The sequence below is a fragment of the Nyctereutes procyonoides genome, unplaced genomic scaffold, assembly GCF_905146905.1.
Source record: "Nyctereutes procyonoides isolate TBG_1078 unplaced genomic scaffold, NYPRO_anot_genome, whole genome shotgun sequence".
Classification (NCBI taxonomy): Eukaryota; Metazoa; Chordata; class Mammalia; order Carnivora; family Canidae; genus Nyctereutes; species Nyctereutes procyonoides.
The window spans coordinates 32,414,511-32,435,830 of NW_026575051.1; the positions used below are offsets into that span (position 1 = coordinate 32,414,511).

Sequence of the window (21,320 nt, forward strand, 5' to 3'; positions counted from 1 at the left end):
TAGAGTATAACTTCAAAGAAATTTTGTATCAGGAGTTTCTCACAGGTCTTATGTCACCTTTGGCATGTACTAAGCAATGCAGAAGGATGAGCAAACCTGTCTCTACCTTCTTCCACTAGGACTATTTGGATGCTAATGTTTAAGAAGCACTAAGAACATGTGGCTTCCTATTTTTGAATTATATCAACTGTCACAGAGAAGTGATGAATAAATAATTTTCATATTTCATCTAAGTAAAAAAAGCAATGCTTATCCCTTCACATTCATGTTAAACCCTCAATTATATAACAATAAGTGTGTATTCCCAGAGTTTTTCTTCAGGCATGACTATTATTCCTAACTGTTCCTAATTATTCCTATTATTCCTAACAGGCCCAGAAAATGAATTTAGATCCATATTCAAGAATAATACACTATGTAACAAAAAGAATGAGTGGTAAGGTGATTGTATGGGAGATTTTAGCCAGTGCAATAAGAAAAAAAAAAAAAAAGAGCACTTGGAACTCTTAAATTGAAAAGGAAGAAAAAAAACTGTCTTTTATAGTAGCTAACATGTTCATGTTCATAAAATTTCCTTAGCAATCTATATTAAAGCTACTACAAGTAATAATTTAGCCAAGTTGCATGATAGGAGATCAATTGTACAAAAACAAATTTCTACATAGTAAGAAGCCAATAATTGATACTTGAAATTAAACAAAATCATGTGTAACAGTATAAACAAAGATACAGATAAATTTATCAAAATATTTGCAAGACCTCTGTACTGAACACTACAAAATGCTGCAGAGAAAACTTTTAGATATCATAAACAAATGGAAATATTTCATGTTCATGGACTGGAAGATTCAGTATTAAAATATTAAAGCCGGCACCCATCTTGTCAGTTCAGATTAAAGAATGAATACTAAAGGTCCTACCATCCCTGGGCACAGCTGGATTGGCCAGGGAACCTGTAGGAATACAACCCCACTAGCTTAAAAGTAAAGATACAATCACCAAACGTACCAAATGTAATGAAATTTCTAACATAAAACATAAAGGTGTTTTTCAGATTCCAAAACTCTTGAGATGGAAGAGACCTCTGGGGTACCAGACTAGCAGCACCAGAGCACCTCCTAACATGGGCCTCCTAAGAAGGTGGACCCCACTGACAGGAGGGGTCCTGTCATTTGCCTTTAAAAACCTTCACTTGCAAGCCACCATGTAGTTCAGGTCTTTAGAGCATTAGCTCCCTATTATCCTGGGTGGTGCCACAGCAATAAATAGCCTTTCTTGACTGGGAAAGGCCAGCCTCAGTTTTTATTGGCTTGCTGTACACTGGAACAAACTCTCATTTCTCAAGTTTACAGTATCAGTTCTCCCCAAATCTGCATACAGAGTCAAAGTAATCCAAATAGAAATCCCAGTAGGTGTTCTGTAGAATTCTAAGTTGATTCTAAAATTTATATAGAAATGCAATGGATCTACCATAGCTAAAACAATATTGAAAAAGAAAAACAAAAACAAAGGGGTGCCTGGGTGGCTCAGTTAAGCACTTGCCTTTGGCTCAGGTCATGATCTTAGGGTCCTGGGATTGAGTTCCGCATCGTGCCCTGCATCAGGCTCCTTGCTCAGGGAAATCTGCTTCTTCCCCTACCACTCACCCCGTTCATTCTCTCTCTCTCAAATAAATAAAATCTTTTTTAAAAACCTGAAGAATTTACAATACTTAATTTCATGACGATTGTAAAACACATCAGTGATCAAGTTTTAGCATAAGGACCTATGAATCAATGGAACAAAAGACAAAGTCCAGAAATAGACCCACACATACACATGATGAATTGACTTGAGAAAAGTATCAAGGAAAGTCAATAAGCAAAGAACAGTCTTGGCAAAAATGCTGCTGAAACAACTGAATATCCATATGGAAAACAAACCTTTAAGTCATGTCATCCCACAAAATTAGCTTAAAATGGACTGCAACCTAAAATATAAGAGCGTTTAAAACCATAAAATTTCCAGAAGAAAGCATATGAGAAAAATGATTGCAGTAAGAATTTAAGGAACATCTTTGAATGACAGTGTTAAGAAAACATAAAGCCAAGTCATAAAGAGACAACATTCACAATACATATATTTGACAAAGTTTTTAATGTGTAGTATATAAAGAATTCTTGTAACTCACTCATAAAACAAAAACTTAATTTTAAAAAAGGACAAAAGATTTAAACAGGCATTTTAAAGAAAATACACAATAAGAATACCAAAAAATTCTCAGTATTCATTAGTCACCAAGGAAATATAAATCAAAACCATACTGAAATACTATTATACATCCATCAGATGGATTTTACAATCTTATATTGAAAGATATTACAAACTTACGATGTAAGAGTTGACAAGGATGTGAAGCAATGTGAAATCTCATATTGTGGGAATGGAAAATGGTAAACCATTTTGGAAAATACATTGGCAGTTTCTTATAAAGTTAAATGTACATTAAACATTAAACCCAGAAATTCTACTATTTATCCAAGAAAAACGAATGAAATTGAAACACACATCTACACTAGATGTTCACATCAACATTATTCATAATAATCTCAAACTAGAAATAACTCATATCTCCACTAACAGGTGAGTGGATAAACAAATTGTGACATAGACATACATATCAGGTTGCTACCCAGCAGTAAAACAGAATAAATTACTGAAAGAAAACCTGCAACACAGACAAATCTTAAAAGCATTTTGTTGCACTAAAGAAGCCAGAAAAAAAAGATTACACTACACTCTGATTTCACTTACATGAAATTATAGAACACTAAACATATAAACTAAACTATAACAATAGAGGACATTAATAGTTGTCTGGGATCTGAGTTTGACTGAACAGGGAAAGAAATCAAGTATGTTTTCTGCATTAATGTAGATCTATATCTACATATCTCTATTTGGCAAAATCAATCTGCACACTTAATAAAGATGATTTAAAAATTCCTCTAAACATAAGTTCAGTGAAATAGAACAGAGCATGTTATAATCAAGGCAGCTAATGTTAGAGACCAGGTTATAAATATTTATAAAGAAGCCATATATAAAATTTAGAATTAGGATAAGGTTGAGGAGATGAAGAAAAAAAAAGTCTGAGGAAGGTTGCATCATACTTTCGGTATTATGAAAATAATTACCCTGCAAAAAAGGAGCGGTGAGTCTTTAACAAAATTGATTTTAACAGAAGGTTCAAAATGTAATACACAATAGATCTAATATTACAATATATTTTTGAAGAGCTCTTTCAAAAAGCAGTTTTTTTTTTTTTGGTGAGCAGTCAATGCATTTCCTTATTTCCTTTCTGACAAGAGGAAGACAAAGCAGAACTCAACCTGACTTGACTAATCCTTTCACAGAGCTCTCTAAATCATTTTTTTTTCAACTTAGCCAAAACCTACTTTATAGCTTCATCTTGCCTTTCCTCAAACCAGTCTATTCACTGCACCTCTTAAATTACAACTTGTATACTATTATATACAAAGCTCTGGTGTTTGAAATGCCAGATACAGAATGGATAATACAGAAGTCTGTGGCTAGCAGTTCTAGCTACTTTTTTTCAAAGCTGAATTATTACACCCTTTGTTCAATATAGGTATTTAAGTTTAGATACCACTGTCCAAAGAAGTCAAGCAAGGCTAGCAAATGATAATTAAAAAAAAAAAAAAAAGAAAGAAAGAAAAATTAATGGTTTTCTGTCCTAAATAATATCTTTTTACATACTTTCAGAAACACACCAGCTAATAATGAAGCAAATTCTATTACTTTCAGTTAGAGTCCTGAGCTCTAGTATGGGTCCCAGTTCTATTTATGGAGAAGTGTACAAACTTGCAAAATGTGCTAGCAGCATACTACATTACTTATCTATATTTTAATTTAAATTTCTCAATACCTCTGTTTTAACACTTGCTTTACACATGAGTAAATGAACGAAGCTCAGAGAGGTGTGTAACTGGCGCAGACTACCAAATGACAGAGCTATGATTCAAAATCACTTTAACTCCAAAATTCATGCTTGTAAGTACCATGCTGTAATGCCTCACAAGAGAACTCAATTACCCTGAGAGGTCTATCTAAACTTGAGAGAAGAGTGACAACATAATTTTTTTAAAACTCCATTTACCTTCAGGGGACGCAGAGCACCACAAAATTTTGTCCACCAGCTATTTTCAATGAATTCTAAGTGCCTCTCTCTTTTCCTAAGGGTTCGTAACCTTTCTTCAAATTGTTTTAAGGCCCGTTTATCCCTTGCTGGCAAAGGTCGACCATCTTTGCTCTGCAAATAACAGAATAAAATAAAAGTTTTTTATCATTAAGGTCTCAGTAAAGTACCCATCAGATTTAACAAATCATGCAACAAGCCCTTTTTTAGGTTGGATACTCCTTACGCAAATTTACAAACTGAAAAAAAAAAAAAGACAAGATCTTTGTGACAATACATATCTCTGAACCAAGGTCAGCATCAAAATGTAGATGTGTGTCCATTTAATATCAAACTTCTTGATTTCTATTTTCCAAATATATAGTACAGTTATGTGGAGAGAGATAAATATCTCTAAAAATGCCTTTTTTGTAGGGCACTTTATTCAATTTGCTCACTTACTCTCCCTCACCTCCAAGCTCCTCCTTCTATCCCTTATCTTAATATATTTGGTTCCACCCCTCCCCTCCCTTCAGTCAGCCCCTGATTCAGACAGCAGCAGAGGGATGTAATACTAGTATGTGCTATATAGGTTTTTATAACAATTGCTAAAAATTATCATTTTCTTATTCTCTAAGTACTTTTGCAAATGAATGTTTTCTTTGGCCAACTTACTAACAGTAACTCTCACCCATTTATTTTTATGTGATGCTTACTATAACCATGAGCAGTACTTTTCTCATGATATCAAAGATAACACCTTCCTACTTGAACTCCCACGCCCCCTAAGTGTCTTCAATAGGGTACAATAAGAAAGTCCAATAATATGACAAGTGCTAAATACAAAAAAGGTGAAATGCAAATTTGTTTGCTTTTATTGGAGGCAACAAGAAAAATATTTGCATGGAACTACATTTTTTAAATGTAAAGATATAAAGGGTGCCTGGGTGGCTCGGTTAAGTGTCTCCCTTCAGCTCAGCTCATGATCATAGGGTCCTGAGATCCAGCCCCACATCAGGCTTCCTGTTCAGCGGGGAGTCTGCTTCTCCCTCTCTTTCTGCCCCCACCCCCAAACTCATGCTCTTTCCCTCTCTTAAATACATACATACATACATACTTTAAAAAAGTAAATTGAAAAAAAAAAGTAAATTGTAAAGATATTAAAATGTTAATATCCCTAATTCAGATTTAAATAAGTTCTTAAGAGTCAACAAAACTGCTCTCTAACATAGCCCAGTACAGCCTCATCTGAAATCATAGATATAATGAAGACAAAATTCAACTATCCTTTAATAAAGAGATCTACATAGTTATAATGATCTCTTTACATAATGGCATTGCCATGGCTCTTCTGGAATCAGTTGTCCTCTTCCATACCTTGTCATGTTGCTTCTCAAACTTTATCATGCATAACAATTACCTGCAAAGTTTGTTAAACACAGATTTCTAGACCCTACAAATAAAATTTAATTGGTCTTGAGTGGAGCCTCTAAAATGTGCATTTAGGAGATGCTGGTGCTACTGGTCCAGAGACCATACTTTGCATTCACTAGACTATATTTAATCACCTTCACTCCTTTTAGTTAAGTAATCAAACTATAACCCCCCCCCCCCCCCGAAAAGAAGCCTCAGAGAAAGGTATTTTTGGAAGGACAAAGGAATATAACAAACACTCCTTTCTAGAAGAAAGATCCAGGCAGTAATACTGTGTGTGTGGAATGAGAAAAGTCCAATAATTTGTATTTTAAATATAGAATTTTTCTCAGAAGTGCCTTTCTAATATCAAAAGGATACCAATAATAAAGTAGTTTTTATATAGTAAGTACCTTTCACTAGTTCAGGAGAAAAAAAAAAGTAAACTGATTTAAGGGTCCACTGAAAATAAACCCAAGTTATCCATCTGCCTATTTGGTGAGTATTTCAGAGGAGTGAAGGATAGAACTCCATTCTGCTTTGCCTACTGACCAAACCAATATAAGAATAATTTTTGGTCAGAGAAACAAAACACCAGGATAGAAACCCAGCAGTCAGCTAATTATCTCATCTGGAACAAAACAAAAACAAAAACAAAAAACAAAAAACAAACAAACAAAAAAAACGTAGTTACAAAGTATATGAGTACATACCCTTTGTTTAAAACAAAGTAAAATGTGAAAGCTTCCCTTCACACTGTCCCAGAGTACCACTGCCCTTTCTTAGTGTTATCACCATTAAGCAATTCAGTATCCTTCTATACATTTTCTATGTATTTGCATGAATGCATATATGCTAATATACATATGGGTTTTTGTTGTACCTAACAGCTAACATTTCTTGAGCACATTTCTTGTCCCTAAAAAAAAAGATTTGTTCTTTTATATTTATTCTCCTTAAATCTTCAGAATAAAACTCTGAAGTTGGTAGTAATATTATATCCATTTATTAGATGAGTAAAATAAGGCTGACAGAATTATAAGCATAATGAGGAGAGAGAGAATTTGAACTGAGAGCATCTGGTTTGGTTCTATAAAGATATATTCCTCAGTCTATAAATATCTACCTCATTCCTCTTCATCACTGCACACCACATTATACCATAGTATCTTAATAAATACCTTACTTTTGAGCACTTAGATTGTTTTTTTTTTCTTGAGAGTATTAACAATGTGCACATTCTTTTTTTTTTTTTTAATTTTTATTTATTTATGAGAGTCGCAGAGAGAGAGAGAGGCAGAGACACAGGCAGAGGGAGAAGCAGGCTCCATGCACCGGAAGCCCGATGTGGGATTCGATCCCGGGTCTCCAGGATTGCGCCCTGGGCCAAAGGCAGGCACCAAACCGCTGCGCCACCCAGGGATCCCAAGTAGTTTTGTGCACAAACATTCTTATTCTTTCTTATTCACCCAGATACAAATATATACATGTAATTGAGTAAGATATGTTCCTAGATGTCAACTGCTGGATTAAACTTTATTAAAAGGGATGTGTTTGTATATAGGCACATATCACATCATACAATTTTCTTTAAAAAGCTGTATGGTTTACATTCCCACAAGCAGGACATCTATTTCTAAAATCTCTTTAATAATTGACAAAAGTAAAAATTTCAAAGACGTCTAAAAGATTAAAAAAATACTGACTTGTTCTAATTAGCATATCTTTCATTACGAGGGTGATCAACCATTCTGGTTTCTGCACTGCAAGTTCCATGTTCTAGAAAATCCCCTCGGGTCCTAGGCAAGCTGGGATGCTTGGTCAACCCTCTTACTACTCTACTGAAGAGCTGAAGCATCAGTTTATATTTTCACTGGACAATTCAATTTTTCCTTCAGTATACTCTATTTGTGTCTTTTGTTCATTTTTAACAGATTTTATTTATTTATTCATGAGAGACAGAGAGAGAGGGAGGCAGAGACACAGGCAGAGGAAGAAGCATGCTTCATGCAGGGAGCCTGACATGGGACTCAATCTCAGTCTCCAGGCTCACGCCCTGGGCTGAAGGCGGCACTAAACTGCTGAGCCACCAGGGCTGCCCTCCTTTTTCTTACTGATTTGAAGATGCTCTCTCTCTATATATATGTATATAAATATATACTATATACATATACATATACATATATATATATATATCCTATATTGCAGATTATTTCCTCCTACATTATTGCTGGTTCTTTAACTTTCTTTTTGGTGGTGCTTTTTGGGCACATAAATTTTAGAAGTTAAAAATGTAAAATTCACCAATCTCTTAGCATTTAGAGTTATCTTGTGTCTTGTTTAGAAAGGTCTTCTATACACCGAGATAAAAATTTTATTTTTACTTTCTCCTAATGTTTTGTAAATTTTGTATTTTATTTGAATTCAGGATTGTTTTACTGTATGGGATGGAGTCTACAAAAATTTCATATTTTGTCTTTTATAGATTGCACTAAATTTCCACATAAACTTATGAAAAGCTATCATCTCTATAATATTCAATCTTCCCAATCAAGAACTGATGAAGTTCTCCATTTAGTCCAGTCTCCTATTATGTATTTAAATAAATTTTATGATTTCTACCAGGAAGATTCTGACATTTCTTATTATTTTATAGTTTGCAGCTATTGTGAATGAGATCATTTTCTATTCCATCTTCCAACTGGTTAATGATTTATGTTTGTATCCAGGCACTTTGATGAACTCTTATTAGTTCTATTAGACAGTTTGTTCTTTCAGATATTCTTTGTAGATGATATCTGTGTCTAATAAAGGATATTTCCCTTTTTTTCCCTCTCCCTCTAATGTTTATACCTGCATTCTTTCTTATCTAAGACCTCCAGGAATATGCTAATGAGCAACAAGGGTACTGACCACACTGCCCTGTGTGTGACTTCAATGGGAATATTTATTAATTCATCATTAAGTATGATGCTCAATATACGGTTCCTTTCCTAAGTACTCTCTTCTCTTCTAATTTTTGTAAGGCTTTTTTAAAAATCGTAACTACAAATTGACTTTTACTAAATATTCTTTAGCATCTATTAAAATGGTTATATTTCTCATTTATCCTCAATACATTAAACTCCTTTAACAGATTTTCTAATGTATCATCCTTGCATTCCTAGGATAAACCTAATCTGATAATGACAAAATAATCTTACAGCACAGGTTTGAATTGCTAATATTTTTCTTTATATTAAAACATTTGCTTCTATGTTCATAAGAAAGACCAGTACATATGTAGTCATTTATTTTGTATGCAATTATCATCTGATTTCTGTATCAGGATTATGCTATCTTAGCATAATTTAGAAAACTTTCCATTTTTTCCTATGTTCTATAATTAATACTTATATGTTACTTGAAGGTGATAGAGGAAGAAACTTTGTTGTGTTTTTAGAAGTACATTTCACTGGCAAGTGATTACATAAGTATTTTTAGCTTATTCCACTAGTACATATAACTTGAACATACGTGATACCATAAAAACTGATGTTACAACATGAAATCAGCATATCTGAGAATAAGCAAGGTCTTGACCAGACCTGAGCAAAACTCTTGCTTTTCACTGTTAGAACACTGACAGAAATTCTCAAATTGACATTGTCTTGCATATCACAGAAGACAAATTTTAAAACTATGGACATGGTTTGTCAAGGATACGGTACAAGAAAATTCAAACAATGTCAAAAATATAGGTTTGGCAATGTCTAAATCATTATCAGAAGGTAGTGCAAAGAAAATGTCCTTTTATGCTTCCCAATTACAATAAAACAGCAACTCACTTTTGATTTAATCGTTTGAATGTGTTGCTCCACTTCTTCAATGTCTTCAGTGTTTTCTAAACGTTCATAAGCAGCATTTCTAGTGCCTTTTATTAGATTTAAAGGTAATGCAGACATGCCATAGGCCTAAAAGAAAGAAAGTTAAAATGTTTTAGTACTATTATTTTATACATAATATGTACAATTTTGAGAGAAAAATGTCCTTTAAAATGAATGCAAAAGAGTATAAGCCATTGTGAGGGATCATAGTCACTGAAGAACAGTACATGGGAGTGAATCATGATTATGCTGTCCAATAATTCTCTTCATATTTACAGTTATATTAACTTATATCTATAATATTAACTATTCACAGAATAGATAGCATGTACTGTTCAAAGGAGAAGTTGCAAAATTAGTGTAAATAGAATACTTTACCAAAGTAATAAACCATAAATTCAGATTAATGATAGGTTAAGATAGTGTAAATTAGTAAAAACAACTTACAAAATTATTTTCTATGGAAAAAACAATTTTTCCAACTATGTAAGTAAATCCTGACTAAAATATATTTTAACATACATGTGTTATTTAATTAGCATATCAATTATATGTATGATTTATAAGTTTTAACTGTAATTAATCATTATGCTAAGTATTTTAAATATCTTCCTAAAAGTAGTTTTCTAATATTAATCGGCATTAAGAATAAATGTATTATTTTGTATTACCTCATTCCATGTTAGTCAGTCCCAAATGATTACTTTTAATTAAAATCATGTAACACTTAATGGCAATTGCTACATAACTATTATTCTAAATCATTAAATCTTTAGAAACAAAACTGTCAGTTGTCACCTCCTAGTTGATCATACTTGCACAACAGGCTCTAAAGCAGACACATTGCCTTCATTTTCCTCCTAAGCACAGAACAAACTATTTTAGCCAGTCTTTCCTGAAGTTAAGTTAGGCTCACGAAATTGAGTTCAAGACAATGAGTGTAGGCAGAAGTGATAAATATATTTCTTAGGCTTAATCCCAAAACTTCCAAAATATCCTGGGAGATCTTGCATATTTTCCCTAAAACTCTGTTACCTAGATATCAACTCCAAATATCTTTAGTGACAATTTAAACTACAGTTGACCCTTGAATGACTTGGGTTTGAACTTTCAAGGGTCCACTTATACATAGAATCTTTTCTTGATAAATACTATAAATTTATCTTATGATTTTAAAATTTCCTTTTCTCTATTTAATTGTAATACAGTATATAACTTGTATAGCATACAAAATATGTGTTGTTTATGCTATTGGTAAGGCTTCTGGTCAACAATAGTCTATTAATAGTTAAGTTTAAGAGGAATCAATGATTATGTACAGATTTTCACACACATGGGGGGTCAGCACCCTTAACCCCCATGTTATTCACACAGGCACATGACATCTTCTTTATCTATTCACTTGTTTGATGGACATATAGGTTGCTTTCATATCTTGGTTGTTGTAAATAATATTGCAATGAACAAAAGGTACATAAGTCTTTTCGAACTGGGTCAGCACCACTAATCCCCATGTTGTTCACACATGCATATTACATCTTTTTTATCCACTCAACTGCAATTGACATGTAGGTTGCTTCCATATCTTGACTATTGTAAATAATGTTGCAATGAACAAAGAGGTACGTCTTTTTGAATTAGTGTTTTCATTTCCTTCAGGTAAATACCCAGCAGAAGTCCTGGATCATACGGTATTTCTATTTTTAATTTTTTTTTAATTTTTTTAAAATTTATTTATGATAGAGAGAGAGAGAGAGAGAGAGAGAGAGAGAGAGAGAGAGAGAGAGAGAGGCAGAGACACAGGCAGAGGGAGAAGCAGGCTCCATGCACCAGGAGCCCGACGTGGGATTCGATCCCGGATCTCCAGGATCGTGCCCTGGGCCAAAGGCAGGCGCCAAACCGCTGCGCCACCCAGGGATCCCTATTTTTAATTTTTTAAGGAACTTCCATACTATTTTTTAGAGTGGCTGCAACAATTTGCATTCCCACCAACATTGCATAAGGGTTCTTTTTTCTCTATATCTTTGCCAAACATGTTATTTCTTGTCTTTTTGATTCTAGCCATTCTGACAGGGGTAAAATAATGTTATTGTGGTTTTGATTTGCATTTCCCTGATTAGTAGTGATGCTGCATCTTTTCATGTGCCTGTTAGCCATTTGTATGCCTTCTTGGTAAAATGTCTGTTGGGGCCCCCATTTTAAATCAGGTTGGGTCTTTTTGTTATTGAGTTGTAGGAGTTCTTTATATATTTTGGGTATCAACCTCTTACTGGATATATCACTTGCAAATACCTTCTCCCATTCAATAGTTGTCTTTTCCTTTTGTTGATGAGTTCCTTCACTGTGTATAGTCCCATTTATTTTATTTTTGCTATTGATGACCTTGCCTGAGGAAACATATCCAAAAAAATATTGCTAAGAGAAATGCCAAAAAGCTTACTATTTTTTAAGGAGATTTATGGTTTCAGGTCTTATATTCGTCTTTAATCCATTTAGAGCTTATTTTTGTATATGGTATAACAAAGTGGCTCAATTTCATTTTTTCTTATGTAGTTGTCCAGTTTTCACAATACCATTATTTAAAAGGCTGCCTTTTCCTCATCATTTGTTTTTACCTTCTTTCATGTAGACTAACTGACCATATAAATACAGGTTTATTTCAGGGAACTCTATTCTATTCCATTGATCCTGGTGACTGTCTTTTGTGCCACTACCATACTATTCTCATTACTATAGCTTTGTAGTATAATTTGAAATCAGGGGGCTGGATTCCTCCAGCTTTGTTCCTCTTTCTCAAGATTGCTCTGGCTCTTTGGAGTCCCATAAAAATTTTAGGATTATTTGTTCTAGTTCTGTGAAAAAATGCCATTGGCATTTTGAGAAGGATTGCACTGATTCTGAGGTTACTTTGGGTAGTATGAACATTTTACCAATATTAACTCTTCCAATCCATGAATATGCTATTATCTTTCCAGTTTGGGGGTTGCTTTCATTTTCTTTTCCTCAAGGTCTTTCGGTTTTCAGGGTATAGATCTTGGTTAAATTTGGTTAAATTTATTCCGAGGTATTTTGTACATTTTGATATAATTGTAGATAGGATTGTTAAACTCTCTACTTTGTTATTAGTGTACAGAAATACCATGGATTTCTGTATGTTAATTTTGTATCCTGTGACTTTACTGTTCATTTAATAGTTCTAATAGTTTTTTTTTTGATAGAGTCTTTAGGGTTTTCTATATATAGTATCATGTCATCTACAAATAATGAAAGTTTTACTTCTTTTCAATTTGGATGCCTCTTATTTCTTTTTCTTGCCTAACAGCAGTTACTAGACTTACAATACTATGTTGAATTAAGATGGTGAGAGAGTGCATTCTTGCCTTGTTTCTAATCTTAGGGGAAAAACTTTGAGCTTTTCACCACTGAATATGAGGTCAGCTGTGGGTCTGCCATATATGGTCTTCATATGTTAAGGTATGTTCCCTCTATAACCATTTGTTGAGAGCATGCGTGCACACCTAGGGGGAAGGGTAAAGGGAGGACAAAGAAAATCTCAAGCAGACACCCCACTGAACATGCAGCCCAACACCGGGCTCGATCTTATAGCCCTGAAATCATGGCATGAGCTCAAATCAAGAGTTGGGCACTTAACCAACTGAGCCACCCAGGCACCCCACTAACGATTATATTCTTATTTTTTCTATTCTTGTCTTTAACCCTCATACTTTAGTGGTGAACTCCCTTAGCTTTTGCTTATGTCAGAAACTCTTAACATATCCTTCAATTCTAAATGATAATCTTGCCAGGTAGGAAATTCTTAAGTGGTAGTTTTTTTTTCCCTTTCAGCACTTTAAATGTATTATGCCACATAAATAAGTAAATTTAGCTATGTCATTCTCATCTGGCCTGTAAAATTTTTTTTTTTTTTAGCCTGTAAAATTTCTGCTGAAAAATCTGCTGATGGTCTTATGGGGCTTCCCTTGTATACAGTATGTTGCTTTCTCTTGCTGTTTTTAAGATCTTTGTAGCTGGGGTGCAATGTGGTATGGGATGCCTGACAGCCAGGTTAAGGATTAAGTGAGCAGAGTATGCCCTCTGGTGCTAGCAGGCTGGAGGGAGAGCTAGAGGGAAACCTGGGTGGCTCAGTGGTTGAGCATCTGCCTTTGGCTCAGGTTGTGATCCTGGAGTCCTGGGATGGAGTCCTGAATCAGGGGAGCCTGCTTTTCCCTCTGCCTATGTCTTTGCCTGTCTCTGTGTGTGTCTCTCATGAATAAATAAAATCTTTAAATGAAAAATGGTACTCAACTGCTGTCACCAGCAAATTAGAATGAGATTCCAAAAATTGACTCCACCAATGCTTCCATCACCATATTAAGTGCCTACAAGTCCCTGTCTTTGCTGCATGCAGCATCCTTAAAATTAGTAAGTGGTTCTCTCTCACAGTGTAGGCACTTCTCAATCTGTTGCTTTTGTGCTGGATCTCAGGGAGAGCAGATCTGTACACAAGCCACTTAAGAGCAGGATCTCTGTTACCTATAGTTCTAGGATTCTTCCTCTTTTAAACCCCCTCTGATTTTCAAAACCAGATGTTTTGGGGGAAGGAGGGTGTCATCTTTCCAGTGCTAGCCCCTAGGGTCAGGATGCCTGATAGGGGGCACAATCCCCTCACACCCCTCACACACACAATAAGGGAGAGTTCCTTATTTTGGGATATCTTCTGATTGTGGGGTCATCTGGGATAGTGGTGGGTGTAAGGCCGACTCTCCTACACTACTTGATGTGTCTCTTTGCCTTTTGTTGCAGAGGTATTATTTATTAAGTTCTCAAGTGGTTTTTAGAGAAAATTTATTCCATACATAGCTGTAAGTTTGTTGTGTCCATGGGAAAAGGTGAGTTCAGGGTCTTCTTGTGCAACAATCTTAAAACCATCATTTTATTCATCCATGTTTTATTCTATTTTTTAATAAAGGGAGAATACGAACAAAGAACATGACCAAAAAGGAATCCCAAAAATTAACTAGTTCTATCAGGTAATATCAACTATATATATAGCACATTGTATCTAGATAATTCAGTAGCTGAACTTATTACCCAACATTCAAATCCTTATATTTGGGGATCCCTGGGTGGCGCAGCGGTTTGGCGCCTGTCTTTGGCCCAGGGCGCGATCCTGGAGACCCGGGATCGAATCCCACATCGGGCTCCCGGTGCATGGAGCCTGCTTCTCCCTCTGCCTGTGTCTCTGCCTCTCTCTCGCTCTCTCTCTGTGACTATCATAAGTAAAAAAAAAAAAAAAAAAAAAAATCCTTATATTTTCTAATACCTTAAAATATTGTATTTTACACATTGTTAAAATGTAAGTTAATGTTCTCCCATCATCTTCTCTCCTCCCTGTCCTCCCTGAGAAATAGAAAGTAGGAAAGATTCTGTTTCATATTAAAGGAAAACCTAATTTAGGCAGAGTAATTTTCTTGTAATTAATCAATTCTTATCAAATTTGTACCTGTAATGACCTTGGTAAAATATAAAAAGAATATATAATAGCATATCCTTAAAACACTGAAATCATGTAAATAAAAAAGCCTATCCCACCGCTCCTTTAATCTTTCCTTATAGAACTTTCTTATCTCTATCATTTGACCCATTTGTTTCTTCTAGTACTTCTACTGCTTTTCAAAACTGAAAAAAAGTAATATAATGCTTGAAGACTCTGAAGAATAATATTATATAATGACTATTGACCAATTATCCACTCACATATAGTTTTAACAGAAGAGTATGTTGCTTTTTACAACCAAATTCCAAGGCAAAATATTTTGCTAAACACAGTTTATGCCCAAATGAATTCCTTGTCCTCCCAACTCCCTCTAAACAAGCTTATTTTACTCTAATGCTTGTTAATCTCTATCTAATGGATCCCTAAACATAGAACCTCAGTATTCAATATTATTTCCAAAGGAATCTGTTGCTCTAGTCAGTATGAACAATGTGGCCCTTATTTAGAGTCTACTGTCAAATACTGTCAAATACAAGATCATCTAAATACTGCTGGTCTCACTGTCTATAAATCTATCTTTTACACTGTTTCCACCAAAGTAATCTCTAGGACTCACATCAGATTATGTCACTCCTGTAATTAACATCATTAAGATCTCCAGGACTAATAAGAATAGTTTTCTATTTATTCTTTTAAAGATTTTTTTCATTTGAGAGATAGTGAACATAAGCAGCGCCAGGGGCAGAGGGAGAAGCAGACTCTGCCTTGAATAGGAAGCTTGACACAGGACCCTGTGAGCATGACCTGAGCCGAAGGCAGATGCTTAACTGAGCCACCCAAGAGCCCCCAATTAGAAGAGTTTTCAAGGTGCTCTGGAAGGGCACCCTAGGAGTTGGGGTAGATGCCTTTAAGGCCACTACGGTAGAGAAGAAGACTGGTAGCTGCATGGGGACCTGCTACTACTTCAACCAGAGCAATTCTATGTTGTACACCTAACTTTTTTATATATCAGAATTTCATCTAAGATTGTTTAAAAAAAGTTGTTTTGTTACTTTTTTTTTTTCAATGAGAGGTAGAATTACTGGTCTTGTGAATAGACTGTAATTATTTAATCCTGGCATACAAAACCCTTCATGATCTGACCCTTACCAACTTCATCTCATGCCTCATACCTCTGAATTGTTCTCTAGTTTTATACTACTATAAAACACTCTAGTTTTATACTACTTCTAGCTTTGCCCAGTTTCCACACTTTGCTAATATAGTGCCTTCATCTAGAATTTCTAACTTCTTAACCCTACTTCTTTAGCAAATTTCAATGCCCTTCAGGTCTCTATTACATCATGTGTGAGAAATATGCCTTGACTTATAAGGGTGCCTTGCTTATAACTCCATTATATTACAAAATGCTATGCATTAACATTATTGGTCTGCACATTTATTTTATCACTAGATCCGCCAAACTCTGAATCACTCAGAAAATTCTTAAAAACACAGATTTCTCAGCCAGACTAAAAAAAGTACAGTAGACTATTTGGTGTGTAAAACCAAGTCTTAATTGGTTTTTCTCCTACTTTTATTCCAAAAACAGATTTATTCAATTGATAATTTTTCTTTATTTTATTATTTTAATTGATATTACCAAAATTGTTTTAAAAAAGAAACCTTAATTCACATGAATTCATTTCCTTCCATGGAATTTATTTATTTGTTAAAAGAGTTGAACTAAATTCCTAAGTAGCTTAATATGAAAATCTTAGAAAATAAAGACATGTCCTTGGTAATACCTTGTGGTAACATGGGACCAGAACATAACATCTTTTTATGACCTTTTATTTGTCTGAAAAGAACAATAAAAGTAAGTTGTCATAGTTTTGGATTATCTACCTTTTCAGCTTTTTTTTTTTTTTGATTGCATATTTAAGTTTTAATGATTATCAGAAAATTTAACTGTAATATTTAATTATGGTAAAACTGACAAAAAACATTACATAAAACATTTAATCATTACAATCTTATGTCTTTATATAATAATCTTTTGAATTTAGCCTCAGACTTTGAAAAAAAGGTATAAAAAAAAGCAATCCTTTTCCGAAACTAAACTTCCACTGCTTACTACTGCCCTCTAGTGAATTATCAGAAAATCAACAAGGCTAAAGAGATTATATCCTTTAAAAATGCTTCTAAGGTTGGTCATAATTGCCTCTAATATTATGCTTCACCTTCCAAAAATAAATCACCGTATATAATAAAACTCGGTGTTTGAAAAAGTATATACAAACTACAAACCTTTCTAAAACCTTGTTATCTTGCCCAGTTTAGAACAGCACCTTTTCCCTCAATTTCTCACTCTCTCTAATATCTAGAATAAGTTTCCAACCTGTGATCCTTAGATTACTGTATAGGGTCAACACCAACCACTGCTTGTAGACTGCAAAAATGTCTGGCATATATTTGTAACACCTATTATTCAAAGACGTATGCACTTATAACTAATGAAACAATTCATCAAACACATACTCAATTAAGATTTCTTCTTTATTCATGGACTCTAAGACACATATTTTATTACATTTAACATTAGTGAAATCTGTATACATCTTATAAATCACTGGCTACACAGAAGTCAAGACATACTTGTCATTACTTGCACACTTACAAATTTGGTCACAGCCAGTTACACTATAGTTACATGCATTCTTGCTACCACTAGAGTTTAATTGCCACTTAAAAAAATATCTTTAAGATAGTACTGTGATTTAACATTGAAACAAAAGGTAATGTATAAGAAGAAAGAGAACAAAGAAGCAAATAGTGAGGCAAATATTTATTGAAACAAGGAGCAGAGACACTTAGATGGCTTAGTTGATTAAGCTTCTGACTCTTGGTTTCAGCTCAGGTCATGAGATCAAGCCCACATGGGGCTCTGTGCTGAGCATGGAGTCTGCTTGAGATTCTCTCTCCCTCTCCCTCTGCCCCTCCTGAATGTGCTTGCTCTTACTCTCTCTCTCAAAATAAATAAATCTTAAAAAAAAAAAAAAGAAAGAAACAAGGAGCAGCATAATCCCATATTTCTTGCAAAGCAACAACCAAATGTTTTATGAGCTTAGAGGAACACACCCAAAGTAAAAGCCATTTTTCATTTGCCCATCACATGGCAGGACAAGAAATAACAACAAAAACAGCTTACACTTACAAAATATGTATGTTAGCAGCTTCAGAGAAAATTCCAGATAAGAGTGGAGGCCTTAAGAAAAGCTCATCACCAATTCTCTTGATAGTGCAAAAGAAGCATCTTGTATATAGTAAAATAAGAACATGAATAACATATTTTAAAAAGTGATTCAGGAGACTCAGATTCCAAATGTGAAGTTTTAAGGAACACCTTTCCAATTTATTTCACTTATATTTTCCTTATTACACATGAAGAATGATACAATTTTTTAAAAGTACTTATATAAGTTAAAAAACCAAAAAACAAAAGTATGCAAGTTTAAAAGATTTGCACTAACATAAAACAAAAATTATAAATAGAAAGCAAAGGCAGAGATCATTATATTGATATGTAAAATAAAGGTACATCTTACCTTTGTATACCAAAGGTATACAGTGGTATAGACTCAATGAAACATAGTATCACATAGAAAGCTGAGGAAGTTGGACTTTTAAAGAGCATTTCTCTCTTTAAAGATTAATGAGAACTAATGCTCTATTTCTATTTCTGAATCTTTAGTTTATCACTTTAATTTTCTTTTATCCACTTTATATTTTATATTAAATGTATATAGATTAGCATGTTATATTGTATATGTGCATAAATATATATGTGTGACAATATAGTCAATATTTTACTGGTATGTGTATATAATAAAAAGTTCAGTAGCCACTGCTTCTATAGGCACTTCAGTGGTCCACATGACACATTTTATGTGAAAGTATTATTATTCAACATTTCCCCACTTGGTGGCACCAAAAAATTAAAATATCTACATAAATATTTGTGTCTAGAGGTTTTATCATTTTTAAAGTAGCATTCCCTTTCAATTTAAGCTGAATAGGCAAGCTATGTTGTTTGACATTCTTCTAATATTGAGTGCCTAATTATTGGGTTATCCCTTTCAACATGGTAGAGATAATCTCAGTAAAATTTAAATAATCACCTAGATGCTAAACTAAACAATAGTGGGTAGTTAAGAAAATCATACTCTACTTACACATTACAAAAACTTCTCTGGGCTCAATATTAACAGTTACAGACTTTATGATAGACATGACTTTACCTTTAATAATTAGTTATTTGCACTCAGGTTCCAAGTAGTTAAGTATTAACTTTTAATTTTAAATAAAATTAATCTCTTGGATCACCTGGGTGATTAAGCATTCAACTCTTGATGTTAGCTCAGGTCATGATATCAGGGTCATGAGACTGAGTCCCGTGTTGGGCTGGACGCAGAGCGTAGAGCCTGCTTATGATACTCTCTCTCCTTCTCCTGCCCCTTCCTCTGCTTACAAGCTCTCTCAAAAATAAGTAAAATAAAATAAATCTCTTCTAGTTCCCATGAATATACACTGTACCTCTTTCCATGCTCTACAAGGTGGAAAGCTCAATTCTCAGGCTTTTTCCATAACAGGTTAGGACAAAACTTTACATCTGCAGGAAACAATCAGCACTATTAACCACCTCTCTATAATAAAATCACATTTCTACAAACAGTTGATTTTCAATAAAGTTTGAGTATCAATGGCCCATTACTACAGATGGAGAAGCTCGGGTTCAGATATTAGGTTTTACATAAAGACTTTCACTCACTACTAGCACTCAGCTATAAAGGCCATGCTCTCCCTCCACTAAACAGGGTCACATTGATACACACTAGATAGTAAAACTGGCCTGACTGGCTTGGTAGCAAAACATTCTCCCACAGACTTCTGAGTATATTCTGAGCTATTTAAATGATGTTTGTCTATCCATCCCCTCCCCCAAGTAACTACCACCCAACTTGGAATATCTCTTTTGACTTACTCATCTTTTCATAAGCCACATTCTCACTGATCATGATACAACTGAGCATCTAGTTTATTTTCACGGTAAGACATGGAAAGAGCTGTGGATTATAGTTTAAACCATGCTAAACCATGAATATTCAACAATTTGAGCTACTAGTGACTACTTAGCAACAAATTCCAAGACTTGATACATTGTTTACTTAAATTATCAAAATCTTATTAAACATTATTCCTACTTTAGAAATTAGTAAATTTAGATAGTAAAGTAGTTCAAGGGACCACAGACTTAAAAAGACTTTTTAGTAGTGAAGACTACTAAAGACTACTAAAGACTCTCCACCAGGATCACATTTTATTGCCTATGCTACTTAAGAAAAAATATAACTCCTAGATAGTTTGACCTTGCTATACCGTTATACTGGACCCTCTCCCTTGGGCTTAGGACTTAAGGGACCCCTCCCTACCTATTCAGCATACCTTCTATGTCTTTCAGGCTCCTAGCCGAAGCCCCATCATAGAGTCCTCTATCAATGCCCTCTACAACCTAAAAAAGTAAAGCTCTTCTAAGAATACCTTAACTAAGTCAGTATGATTATTTTATCTGGTTTAATTATTTAAATGATAATTTTCAGTTTTTGTTAGAGTAATATAAAATATTAATTCAAAATATTTTCTTTACAATAATATTGTTCTTACAGGGAAGCTTTCAAAGAATTTTATAATTTCACACATTTTTCCCACTCCTACTCATCACTGCCACAGCTTATGTAATTCAGAGCCACTAGAGTAATAGTATTAAAATGTTAGATAGGTTCTATCATACTTCTCCATTTGAAACCTCCCAATGGTTTCTAATCTCAATCAAAATAAAATTCAAAATCCTAACCATGGTGTATAAGGTTCTACATAACATGGCCTCTGGCTATTTCTCATTTAAACTTCATTCATCCTTCTCCTTGTTAACTGAGCTCCAGCCACACTGGCTTTGCTTCTTTGCTATTATCTGAACACAGCAAACATGTGCCTACCTCACAATTTCTGCACTTACTCTTCCTTCATGGCAGGCTTAGTCACTTTACTCAAGTCTTTATTCAAATGTTAGAGAAGTCATTCCTAACCTTTATAGTAGAACCAGCCTCCTGTATTGTCTATCCCATTATACTGCCTTATTTTTTTCATTGCAAATACCATTTGAATATTGGACATCAATCCTCGATGGGTCTCTCACTTCTGTTAACCTTGCAAGCCAGGTACACATGTTCACTTTTTTCCATACTATCCTTTCAAGGATGTTTATATAGAAAACAGCCTTGGAAAACAAAGACAACATCTTTCTCTGGAGCAAAGAGCAGGCAGGCTT

General features: G+C 34.2%; 1 protein-coding gene across 1 annotated transcript in view; it reads right to left on the bottom strand.

Annotated features, from left to right (window-relative positions):
• LMBRD1 (LMBR1 domain containing 1) overlaps positions 1-21,320 on the bottom strand; it is a 105,426-nt gene that overhangs the window by 41,154 nt on the left and 42,952 nt on the right. Inside the window, exons 8-9 of the mRNA XM_055329960.1 lie at positions 9,418-9,543; positions 4,160-4,312 (exon numbers count right to left, since the gene is read on the bottom strand). Coding sequence (XP_055185935.1) covers positions 4,160-4,312; positions 9,418-9,543 — 279 coding nt within the window. The remainder of the gene's footprint in view (positions 1-4,159; positions 4,313-9,417; positions 9,544-21,320) is intronic.